Here is a 13038-nt window from a genome sequence, read left to right on the forward strand (position 1 = left end):
GGACCATTTATATTTCTACTTTACGTAAACGATTTAAACATTTTGCTAAAATGCATGGAGTTATCGTATGCGGGTGGTTTTAAACTCTTTCACCTTATTAAAACTTCGAAGACGCCTGTATCGCGTGTCTTTTTGGTTCTATGGTCGGCAGAAAGGAAACTCAGGTTTCACACATCACACATTCATTTTTTATTGGCACCTTCTACAATTTGTTTCTATTGTCTTTAGAACTTTTCTTACTCGTAAATGCTTTTGCTGTACACTAAGCTGCACGGCTCTAGTTTCAAGCTTTTTACACCTCAAAATGTAATTATGACAAATATGACAAATGACAAATCTTGAAAATTGACTAATAAAATTCTATAGTTTGCAGATCTGGATAATCAATGATTAAATAAGATCATATAAGGTACCGGTTTTCGGTGCTAAAATTACTTGAATTAGTGATCGAAACTTTTAATAGGACCGCACTCGGATTTCTCAACGATAGCTACACCGATTTTCATAAACATAGACTTAAATGAAAGATATACAAACTTGAAGGTGACTGTTGAATTTTTCACCGATTTTGGTTGCACTTATCTCCGGATTCTGGTTCCGAGAGTGCAGGAGATAGTAGTGAAAACTACCAAAATGGAGCTCCCTTTTTATCTTAGAGACGGTAATACCGATTTTTATAAACTTAAATTCAAATACAAACAAAATTGCTGAATTTTAACCAAGTTCGACTTCATTACACAGTTTCGCAAATTTCAATCCACCTTTGAAAATGACGATATCAAGAACCGTGGAAAATCTTCCAATTTGGGCTCAAAACTATTCCAATTTAATTCAGGTGCTAACCTAGTTTTGCGCTTGGGAACATATCGAATTCCAATTGGCTACACGTTTTGACATCGACTCGTCAGTGTCAGTTTATGTAGGGCTGTTATACCATCTGGTTCATGTATTGAATCAGTTTTCCATTGAAAATGATTCAACAATTGAATCATCTAATCACCTAATTGAATGGTTTTACGTGATAAAACTAAACACTAACTTTTTCGTCTTCTTTCTCTTTTTTCAGACGTCATCAGACAAAAACAAACGAACCTGGGGCCAGCGTTTTAAGCTAAGTAAAGCGTCACCCGAACAATCCTCCAACAGCTTGAGCTCCAACACTGCCAGTTCAACCTCGAGCTCGCTTACTGCCCTCAGTTCTCCACCTTCCTCATCTCCTTCACTTGAAGTTCTGGACTATTCCAGTCTCCAGCATCAACATCAACAACAACTTCAACAGCAGCAACACCTACGCTACGTGCACTCCATTTCCAATGCCCCCCTACTGTCCGGAACAGTAACCCACTCGATGAAGTATGTGGAGTCGAACTGGATGTACGGTACGATGCGCGGAATGCCACTGCCGATGGGGCCAATGGGGCATCCCCACCACATTGGTCACCAGCAACAGCAGCATCCGGGACTCATCCATCCGATGGCTCCCATGTACTGCCCAATGCCGGCCCCACCGGTTGGTCCCGAAGTAGCCGTCGTTATTTGTTGCTGTCCCGAATATCTGAACGGGACCAAGCGGGAAGTGAAGAAAGCTAGCGTTTGTAAGAAATGCAAAGGATCGAGGCTTCCGCTGGCACCGATCGGAGGAACAATGAGGCTTACGTCTGGGGCTACGTTCATGGTTCCACCGGTGAGGGGCAGTGCCGGTACGGTGAAGTTGGCATCAACCTACGGCAAGAAGACAAGGCCTACGATTCTCGGTAGTGCGGGTGATCCGTACGATTTCATGAGACGGTCCCGTCTCAGTCAACCCGAGCAAGCAAAACCTGTGAAAAGTAGCATCAAGGAGAAGCTACGGGGTCGTGCGAAAAGTACGAGTCCGACCAAAGGACGCAGCAGAACCGACAAACGGACGCCTTCACCGGCGGGAAGTAAAAGCAGTGGCAGCCGTAGTTTGAGTGCAAGTCGAAGTAGTAATAGTAATAGCAAGGGATTCAAGGACTGCTGGGTGGAACCAGAGGAGCTTCCGGTCGAATCGGACAGAGAAACCGGTAGACGATCAATCTTACGATGTGATATTAACCCATACGATTTGATTTCGTTGAGCAGCGGATTGAACAACGAATTTTCGCCGACCAACGGAATGGATGAATACGATCTGTCGGTGCATTCACAGAAATACGAAAACTTGCTGGACACTTTGTACGCCAACCGGTACAATCCAGCCATCAACAATATTGCGGCAATATCAGGCCAAAGAATTAAACTGTTCGATGGGGACCCCGGTACTACCGTGTACGACGACGTAGACGAGTACGTGTACGATCCGGTTGAAGTTCAGGGAATTACGGCTGTTCAGGAAACTCGAGTGGAAGTGATACCGGAGCGGCCACCCCGAACCAAACAGAAGCACGACTCTACAAAGATAGAGGAAGACCTCAAATCCCTTCCCTCTCAGATCTCGTCCGAAATGACTCAAAGTGCAATAAAATCCATTCTGAAGCGACCGGCCTCGGTCACCAGCGTCCCCACGGATCTGCTCGATAAGCCCAGCTTCGATACGATTCGGCTTAATCAAACATTGGTCCACCGGCTCACCAAGCTCACGTCGGACGAGGGAGTCTTTGCAAAAAGCAACTCGGTCAGTGCCCGGAATGTGAAAACATCCTTCGGTAAGGAGAAGGAAAATAAACGTCTCTCCGGGTCGCAATTTTATCTACCCAATCCACTGACCGATTCCGGTGGCTCCACCGGATCCGTTCTGGACCGTTCCCGGAAGAAGGTACATTTTTTAGTCGAAAATGAAATCATCGACGACGATAAGTTCTTCGCACAGCTTCTGCTGTCGGAAACTAATGGCCATACTCCAGCCCTGTTGGATGCCGAACCAACAACAACAACAATGGCTGCGACGGTAACGATCGTGGAAGTGACAGCCGATTCGAACGGGGAGGAAACAGTTCCACCACCAGCACCTCCACCACTACCGCCACCGCCACCAACACAAACAGCAGCAGCATTAGATCACCAAAACAATGAGTCTGTGATTATGAGCTTAGTCAATCATCAAGACAATCGACTGCCGGTAGATTCTAACGGGGTGGAACCGAAGCAGCAGACTCGACTGGCGGACGGCAACCGGAACGACAAACTACAGCATCGGTCGCTGCCAGTGCCAACCAGTTTCAAGCAAAACCATTCACCAAACAAGGAAACCCCGGTGAAGACGGTGAAGGGGGCAAAAGCTTCCTTCAGGATTGAAAGTATTTGCGGCAACACCAACAGCCACGGTCTCAATGGAGACGGTGGTGAGCATGATGGAGCAGGTTAGTGTTTTTTTTTTGTTTTGGCCTGTGTTCCGTTGAATTGAATTGAACGTTTATGCTGAGAAAGTTTTTGTTTTAACGATAGGCCATTTCATTAGCCAAGAAATAACATGAAACGAATTAGGTCGGGTGTATCTTTCATCTGCAGTACTAATAAATTATCAAGTGTCAAATCGAATTCCATAATCGATTCTATGTTGGTGTCCATTAGCTTGAAAATCGTAGCGAACTGAGAAAAGGACCGTCTTTTACCAATATCACACACCAGTAGCAGACATCCGTAACCAATTCTTTTTCTTTATAGTGTATACGAAATTGAACAAAGCACGCATCGTTCGTGTTGTGTTTCCTTCTTGCACGTTGCACGTACCGGTGCACATTGGGAAAAAAAAACAGGAAACCCGCAAAAAGGCAACCATGGAACCATGGAAAAAGGCATCAAACAAAAGTGTTTCTTATGTAAAAAACCTGTTTTAATCCACCTAGCGGTGTAATGATGCCATTCTCATGCACATATAATATTGTGGTATTCTATTCAAAATTTTTCTCTTCGATTTTTGAAAGAAACCAAGAGATTGTTTGTCCATAAAATACAGAATAAAACAGTGCTTTGATTGCATGAGTCATCCTTAGGGAAACGAAGTGGGTTCACTATTATATGCACTTCCGGGACCGGAACCCGAGAACCGGTATAATCAAAGTCGGTTCGTACGGCCACCAACTAACATGACACACAAACACTACTAGTACGCACTCTAAATTACGATTTAAATGTTTGTTGCATCCGAAAATATTTGAAGTGACGGTGTACAAAATTGAACACGCTTTAGCCTATAACTCCGGAACCGGAAGTCGGATCCGGGTGATATTCAGGAATTCCGTATGGGACCGAGAGACCTTTCATTTGAATCTAAGTTTGTGGAAAACGGTCAAACCATCGCAGAGAAAAGTGAGTGAGATCTATTTTGGTATATATGACCACTATTTCCGGTACTTCTGGAACCGGATACCGGGAACCAGCATAGCCGAAATCGGTTTGTTTAGTTGCCTACTGATAATGACTATCGATTTGTGTAGTTTTGAGACCAGTTTAGGAAATTTTTTACGTCTTTTGTTTCGCCGGTTTAAGTGACGGTGTACAATATTGAACACAGTTTACCCTATAACTCCGGAACCGGAAGTCGGATCCGGATGAAGTTCAGGAATTCCGTATGGGACCACGAGACCTTTCATTTGAATCTAAGTTTGTCAAAATCGGTTCAGCCATCTCCGAGGAAACCTAGTAAGATTATTTGACACACACACACACACAGACATTGCTCAGTTCGATGAACTGAGTCGAATGGTATATGACACTTGGCCCTCCGGGCCAGTTTTCACCAGTCGGTTTTTCAAGTGATTGAATAACCTTTCTATATGAGAAAGGCAAAAATCCAAGAAATTCAATGGAATGCTTTTTAATGAAAATTGAAAATGAAAATTTCACAAATTGGAGGAATTGGGGGGAAAAAGCCACCAAAACGTTTCGTGCGGCCAGTATAAGTTCTGGCATTCGACATAAGATAGGCTAGATTTAGTAAACTTCCAATAAGTTTTACTATGATTTAAAACCGATTTACAATAAAATACCATAAATGGAGAAAATGGGGTAAAATAGTCATCAAAACATTTCGTGCGGCCAGTGTGGCTTCTTCTTATCGATTCTCCAGACTTTTTTACATGAAAGTAGGCTATTCCAGAATACCGCACTCGACTTTTTTTCAAGTTACAGAACGAATATTATAGGAAACCCCAAAACTGCTGTATATTTGGGGTAAAACGAGCAGGATTGCGATTCGTGCGGCCATTGTAAACCATTCCATTGAATTCATTGGACATTTTTGCATAAGAAACGCTTTAGTTTTTTGACCTATCTTAATTAGTTCCTGAGCTACAGAATTCTTTGCGGATTTTCATAGATTTTTCCCACTGTGCAACGGGTAGATTTGGAAGATCAGAAGTGAAAATATTATACAAGATTGGAACTACGCTCGAACCCTGCGGAACACCGGCTCGTACGGGTAGCAATTTAGATTTACAATTCTGATAGCTAACCTGAAAAGTACGATCAATAAAATAATTTTGAATCATTTTGATCAAATAAATAGGAAACTGGAAATCAGACATTTTTGCTATTAAACCTTTGTGCCAAACACTGTCGAATGCTTTTTCTATGTCTAGAAGAGCAACTTCAGTGGATAACCCAGAAGATTTATTTGCAAGTTGATGAGTAGTTGAATGTTCATGACGAAATCCAAACTGCTCTGGTAAAAAAATTGAATTCTCATTTATATGAGACATCATTCTCAACAAGATATTTTTTTTTCAAAAAGTTTACTGACAGAAGAAAGTAAGCTAATTGGTCGATAACTTGATGTTTCAGGTTTGAGGATAGGAATTACTTTAGCGTTTTTCCATCTTTTTGGGAAGTAAGCTAATGAAAAACACTTGTTGAAAATTTTAACCAAGAGTCTCAAGGCTACATTGGGAAGATTTTTAATAAGAATATTAAAGATTCCATCATTACCAGTTTTAGAAAACTTTAATTTTGAATTGTTTGTGGTTTTGTGTAGGTAACGCCAGAGACATAAGCGGAAGACGTGAATTTCGAATAAAATGGATAGCTACTTTGATATTAGAGAATCTGAGTTCTGTTCGTGGAATCCTAGAACTGAATTTTTGATCCGAATGCTAGAACTAGCACCTTGATTCTGCAGCTCAATTTTGGTGCTAGATTCTTTAACTGATTTCTAAGCCGAACTCGGGAACCGAATTCGAAAATTGAATTCTAGAACTAAAGTCTGAATTTTGTTTGTGAAACTGGATGCCGAACCTGTGCTCTGGATCACAATTTTGGAACTGAATCCTGAGCCCGAAACTAAGTTCTAAAATTCAGATCCGGAATTTAGCTCAAAAATCTTCAGAATTTGATTCCTGAATTCAGTTTCACTTTGTGATACTGAATTTCAGATTAAAATTCTGAACCTGCATTGTGAAACTGGATTCTTAAATGCATCGAAAGATGCGGACGAGAGAACTTATGAGGCTTGATGACATCGCTCCCCGGATTGCTCGTCAACGTAATTCATGGTGTATGGCTAGAAATAATGAATAATATCTAGCAACTATAGTATATTTGTTACAAAAAACGTGATTAATCCACCTAGCAGTGAGATGATACCTTTTTTTATCAATAGGCATGTGTTTTTGCATGGATATTCTTAGGTATTTTAGTTCTCATGACATTATTTTAATTATCGTCGTTTTAAACGGCAAATTGAGATTTTAATCACTCATTACCCTGTAATGCCGAAACTGCAAAACATATCGAATTTTAATCTTAGCGTGCGACAATCGATTGAACATTCCATGAGATGTCGAAGTAAGTTCCACTTTAAAGTTTTTCGTCATTATTTATGGTACTTCCAGAGCCGGTATTCAGGATTTAGCATAGCCCAAAATGATTCGAATGTCCATAAATTATTACGCCAAACAATTTACATGAGATTTATAAACTGTAATTCTGTAATTCCAGAATCGGATAAAATTCACCAATTTTGTATGGGACCTTAAGTCCTGTAATATTTGTTTTTGAAGTTCGATTTGGTCTTTTTTGAGAAAATGATTGAGCTTTGAGAATCGATTCGATACTGGAACCGGAATTCTAAAATCGGTGTAGCCGAAATCAGTTAAATTCACCTGAGCAGTGTGTAGACATCTTTGAGAAATTGTAGTGCGAATTAAAATTTGGGGGTACATTCCGAATCCAAAAACAAATACCGCTCAATCTGAAATAAATTTATTTGGTAATCGATTATCCAAATCTGCAAACCCGATAAACCTGATTAATTTATGTGAAATGGACATTTTTATACTAATCACCCTGTATTTTCTAAACCAGAAGTCGGATCTGACAAAAAAGTAAGAGGTTTTATAGGATTTTAAGACCTCTCATTTAAATCATAGATGGTTCTTAAATTTCATTTGAATCTTAGATCGGTTCAGCCATCTACGAAAAAAATTAATTGCATTATTTTAATTTCGTTTCACATATCATCCTGTGGTTCCGCAATCAGAAGTCGGATCCAAACGTAATTCAGGAACCTTGTTTGGGAGTATACGACTTTTCATATGAAACTGAGTTTGTAGAAAACGGTTTTACCATCTCCGAGAAAATTGAGTGAAATGATTTGTCACACACGCATTTGCTGATCTCGACGAACTGAGTCGTATGGTATATGGAAGTCATGTTCTTCCAGCATTTATTGCTGTGAATAGTTTAAATCAATATAATTATGGAATTACTTCCAACTCGATAATGCTGGTATCATCTGGTTTACATATGCCATATTCGAAAGATTATGTTGCCAAAAATGAACCGTGCTAAAATTGGTCCGAGGCAAATTGCCATAAAAAAGGATGCTGTACACAGTCTTTTTGGTACTTAGAAACAATTCTATGTAACAGTATAAAAAATCGTGTTTCATGTTGCTCCCAAGCATTGCTTTTTCATACAGCGCTCAAAATTCCTTCTACTGGAATAAGGCTTACACAAAAATATCGATATCTTCGTTAAAAATGGACGGATTTTAACAATCTATGGCTTGTTGAATAGGTATTAACGAGCGAAATCTAAGTCTGGAAACATATTCTGTTTTCAAGGTCAAATGTGACAGATACTGTCAAAAAACTGAAAATTTTGACATAAAACTTCGTATAACTCAAAAAGTAAACATCCGATCTCAAAACCATTCAATAGCGTTCTGGGTGACGGGGAGACCTTTCATTTGCGACTAGTTTGATCAAAATCGGTCCAGCCATCTCTGAGATCTCGACCTCTTAGTTGACAACACACATACAGACACACACACATACACACACACACACACACACACACACACACAGACATTTGCTCAGTTCGTCGAGCTGAATCGATTGGTATATGTCATTCGGCCCTCCGGGCCTCGGAAAAATTTTCGAAAGTTTGAGCGAATTCTATACCTATTTTTTGCCTTTCTCATATAGAAAGGTTATGCAATCACTTGAAAAACCGACTAGTGAAAATTGGCCCGGAGGGCCGAATGTCATATACCATTCGACTCAGTTCATCGAGCTGAGCAATGTCTGTGTGTGTGTGTGTGTGTATGTGTCAAATAATCTCACTAGGTTTTCTCGGAGATGGCTGAACCGATTTTGACAAACTAGGATTCAAATGAAAGGTCTCGTGGTCCCATACGGAATTCCTGAATTTCATCCGGATCCGATTTCCGGTTCCGGAATTATAGGGTAAAGTGTGTTCAATATTGTACACCGTCACTTAAACCGGCGAAACAAAAAACGTAAAAAATTTTCTAAACTGGTCTCAAAACTACACAAATCGATAGTCATTATCAGTAGGCAACTAATCAAACCGATTCAGGCTATCCTGGTTCCCGGTATCCGGTTCCGGAAGTACCGGAAATAGTGGTCATATATACCAAAATGGTTCTCACTCACTTTTCTCAGCGATGGTTAGACCGATTTCCACAAACTAATATGCAAATGAAAGGTCTTCTGGTCCCATACGGAATCCCTGAATTTCATCCGGATCCGACTTCCGAATCCGGAGTTATAGAGTGCGTACTAGAAGAGTTTGTGTGTCATGTTAGTTGGTGGCCGTACGAACCGACTTTGACTATACCGGTTCTCGGGTTCCGGTGCCGGAAGTGCATATAATAGTGAACCCATTTCGTTCTCTTAAGGATGGCTTACGCAATCAAAGCACTGTTTTATTCTGTATGTTATGCATAAACAATCACTTGGTTTCTTTCAAAAATCGAAGAGAAAATTTTTGAATAGAATACCACAATATTATATGTACATGAGAAAGGCATCATTACACCACTAGGTGGATTAAGACAGGTTTTATATATAAAAAAAAGGTAAAAACGTGCTTAATCCTCCTAGCAGTGAGATGATACCTTTTTTTATCAATCCGCATGCGTTTTTTTGCATTAATATTCTTCGGTGTTTCAGTTTTCATGACATTTTTTCAATGACCGTCGTTTTAAGCGGCAATTTAAGATTTTAATCACTCATTACTCTGTAATGTCGAAACCGCAAATTGGATCGAATTTGAATCTAAAAGTGTGACATTCGATTGAACATTCCATGATATGTCGAAGTAAGTTCCACTACAAATCTTAGATCGGTTTAGCCATCTACGAGAAAAGAAAAGTCACACAATTTCAATTTCGTTTCACATATCATCCTGTAGTTCCGGAACCAGAAGTCGGATCCAAACATAATTCAGGAACCTTGTTTGGGAGCATATGACTTTTCATATCAATCTGAGTTTATACAAACCGGTTGTGTCATCTCCGAGAAAATTGATTGAAATTATTGGTCACACAGGCATTTGCTGATCTCGATGAACTGATTTGAATGGTATATGGGTGTTATGTGCTTCCAGCATTTATTCCTGTAAGTAGTTTAGCACAATAAAATGCTGCCATCATCTTGTTTACATATGCTATATTCGAACGATTATGTTGCCAAAAACGAGCCGTGCTTTAATCGGTCCGAGGCTAAATGTCATGAAAAATTATGCTGTTCACAGTCTTTTTGGTACTTAGAAACATATGTATGTAACATTATAAAAAATGTGTTTCACGTTGCTCCCAAGCATGGCTTTGTCATACAATGCTCAAAACTCCTACTGCTGGAATAGGGGGAAAAGTCGCTTACACAAAAACGTCGATATCTCGGACGGATTTTAACAATCTATGGCTTGTTGGATAGCTATTACCGTACGAAATCTAAGTCTGAAAACATATTCTGCTTTCAAGGTCAAGTGTGACAGATACAATAAAAAAAACTCAAAATTTAGTAACATTCTCAATCTGAACAACAACAGGTTTATCGTTGATTTCATCAATTTCTTCGAAGAAACGGACAAACATTTCTCGTGTGAGAACATCAGTCTCCTTCGTTAAACACATGCTTCGCACTCGACAGAATGTGTCCGATTGTGGATTCGGAACTGAGTACACGGAACCACTCGCGATCCCATTTCAACCAGAATATTAGTTGACTTAACCTTAACCAGAATATTAGTTGATCTTCACCAAGGAATAAATTATCATTACGAAATCAGAACTGATCTGACCTCTAAGTGATTTTCATTTTTGTATGATCATGATGTCAAGTCGAGATCAGTAAAGATCCAAATTTTCAATAAATCCTAAAAAATACTTCTGATTCGATCGGAAATGATTGATGTAGAAAAACGTTTTTAATCAGCAAAAGTACCCGGAGGGGCGATTAATTAAACGAAATTATTAAATTTACACTGATAATTTTAGTCAATTTATATGAGCTTGGGTGCATCAACCGCTGGGAATTAGAATTTTGCGACGGAAATTCAAACGCGCCATTCAATCGCAGCGCGTTCTGTGTGTTTGAAACCCTTCGCTCCTGTTACTTTTATAAATTAAATTCATGTCAAAAAGCGTTTTATTGCTAATGCATGAACATCATCATCGGTATCAAACAGCTGGAAGTAAATCAATGATTGAATTTGAAGCATAAAATTTTTGCGCATACCTGAAAAATTACGAGATGATCATTCATTAACATTTTCTAATTTGTCACCAAATCTTTTTCATCTTGAACAAGGTTAACTTTATCACAACACCGCTGTTAGATAAACACTTGTTATGGAATCATAAATTTCTTAAATCGAATGGACACAATTTCACCAAACGCTTCAACCATCGATGTTGTTTTCATTGACATTTTGAAGCGACGCGAACAGATTTCAACTAAAAAAGTTGTTGATTTTGCATTGCGATTATTGTTTTCCTTTCAACTGTCTCCGGCATTTGACAGCATTCAAAACATATTTTTCAACTACTTGAATATATGCAAATCAAAAACCATATTGGTTGAATCAAAAAGAAATCAGTTAAATCAACTGTCGCAAAAATCAAAAACTGCGATCTCGCAATTTTATGATCGAAGGGTTCTCCGTGTAGGGTGCTATAAGGATATTTTAAGCGGGAGCTAATTTGGAATTTAGGCTAAAGAAGGGAGAAGGGGGGGGGGCGGTTGTGGTTTGAAAATCAATTTTCATCTCCCATTTTTTGTAAAACAAGAGAGGACCAATAATCTGAATGTCGTGTTAGATAGTATTGCTATTGTTAATTTGAATGCAACGCAAAATTTTTAGAATAATTTCGAAAGATCTGATTCCGGGGAATTCAAAGAACTAAAAAAAAAATAACTTTATCTGCCTACGAACGTGAGTGTATGTGAGTTTCAGTATAACTTTGAAACAACTAAACGAATCGCCACCAAGTTTGGCAAATGTACCAAGGGTGGGAATCAATACTTTTTGAAGAGCACATATACTTTCTATACTACTCAGATGTGGTCATAACAGCATGCAAGTAGTACAGCTAAATCACTGTGCAGCTGGCCAGCAATTGCTGCACCAGTCAGTGACGGAATGGGGCATTGATGTCGCGATTCTTTCGGATCCCTATCACACACCGGTAGATAACGGGAACTGGGTGTCTGACGAAGCCAAGACGGTGGCGATCTTGACGACTGGTCGATACCCAGTGCAAGAGGTGGTGAAAACACAAGCGGAGGGAGTAGCCATAGCTAAGGTAAACGGAGTTTACTATTGTAGCTGCTACGCTCCACCGAGATGGTCAATAGACCAGTTCACTCGGATGGTCGACATGTTGACCGCAGACCTGGTGGGTCGGAAGCCGGTGGTGATAGCCGGAGACTTCAACGCCTGGGCAACGGCTTGGGGCAGCCGCTTCACCAATAGGAGAGGACAGACGTTACTGGAGGCCCTCGCCAAGTTGAACGTCGTGTTAGCGAATGATGGACTGAAAAGTACCTTCCAGCGGAATGGAGTCGAGTCGTTTATCGACCTGACTTTCTGTAGTCCCGGCCTAGCTGGAGATCTTAATTGGAGAGTTGATGATGGCTATACCCATAGCGACCATCTAGCCATTCGCTACACGATCGGCCAATTGGCGAGAAGCACAAGGAGGAGTAATACTCCCAAAACTCTAGCGTGGAAGGTGGCTAACTTCGACCGCGAAACGTTTTGCGCTGCCCTCGAATTAGAGGAGCACAACGCGAACCTGAGAGGGGACGAGTTGGTCGCTATCTTGTCACGGGCGTGTGACGCGACCATGCCTAGAAAGGCTCAACCGAGGATCAATAGACCACCGGTCTACTGGTGGAACGAGCAAATTGCACGCCTTCGCGCATCCTGCCTCAGGGCTAGAAGAAGGATGCAAAGAGCTCGATCAGCGGAGATGAGGATGGAGAGGAACACGGCGTTCAAAGCGGCGAAGCTAGCACTAAACAAGGCCATCAGCGCAAGCAAAAGAGCCTGTTCCGACAAGCTATGCGAGGGAGCCAACTCCAACCCATGGGGCGATGCCTACAGGATGGTGATGGCCAAAACGAGAGGGGCGCTAGCACCCCCTGAACGTAGTCCGGCGAGGTTGAAGGAAATCATAACGGTTCTCTTTCCCCACCACGACACGTCCCCCTGGCAGCCAGCTCCGCTACCAGCGAATGAAGTCGTAAAGGTGACGAACGAGGAGTTGCTCACTGCGGCGAGATCGCTCGATACAAAGAAAGCCCCGGGGCCAGACGGTATCCCGAACGT

The 13038-nt window shown here is 40.9% G+C and overlaps 1 protein-coding gene across 7 annotated transcripts in view; it reads left to right on the forward strand.

The window, feature by feature from the left end:
* LOC131437068 (uncharacterized) overlaps positions 1-13038 on the forward strand; it is a 561034-nt gene that overhangs the window by 489376 nt on the left and 58620 nt on the right. For all 7 annotated transcript variants that reach the window (XM_058606126.1, XM_058606123.1, XM_058606122.1 and 4 more), the window contains one exon: positions 1067-3320. In XM_058606126.1, coding sequence (XP_058462109.1) covers positions 1067-3320 — 2254 coding nt within the window. The remainder of the gene's footprint in view (positions 1-1066; positions 3321-13038) is intronic.

Source organism: Malaya genurostris, chromosome 3, assembly GCF_030247185.1.
Source record: "Malaya genurostris strain Urasoe2022 chromosome 3, Malgen_1.1, whole genome shotgun sequence".
Lineage (NCBI taxonomy): Eukaryota > Metazoa > Arthropoda > Insecta > Diptera > Culicidae > Malaya > Malaya genurostris.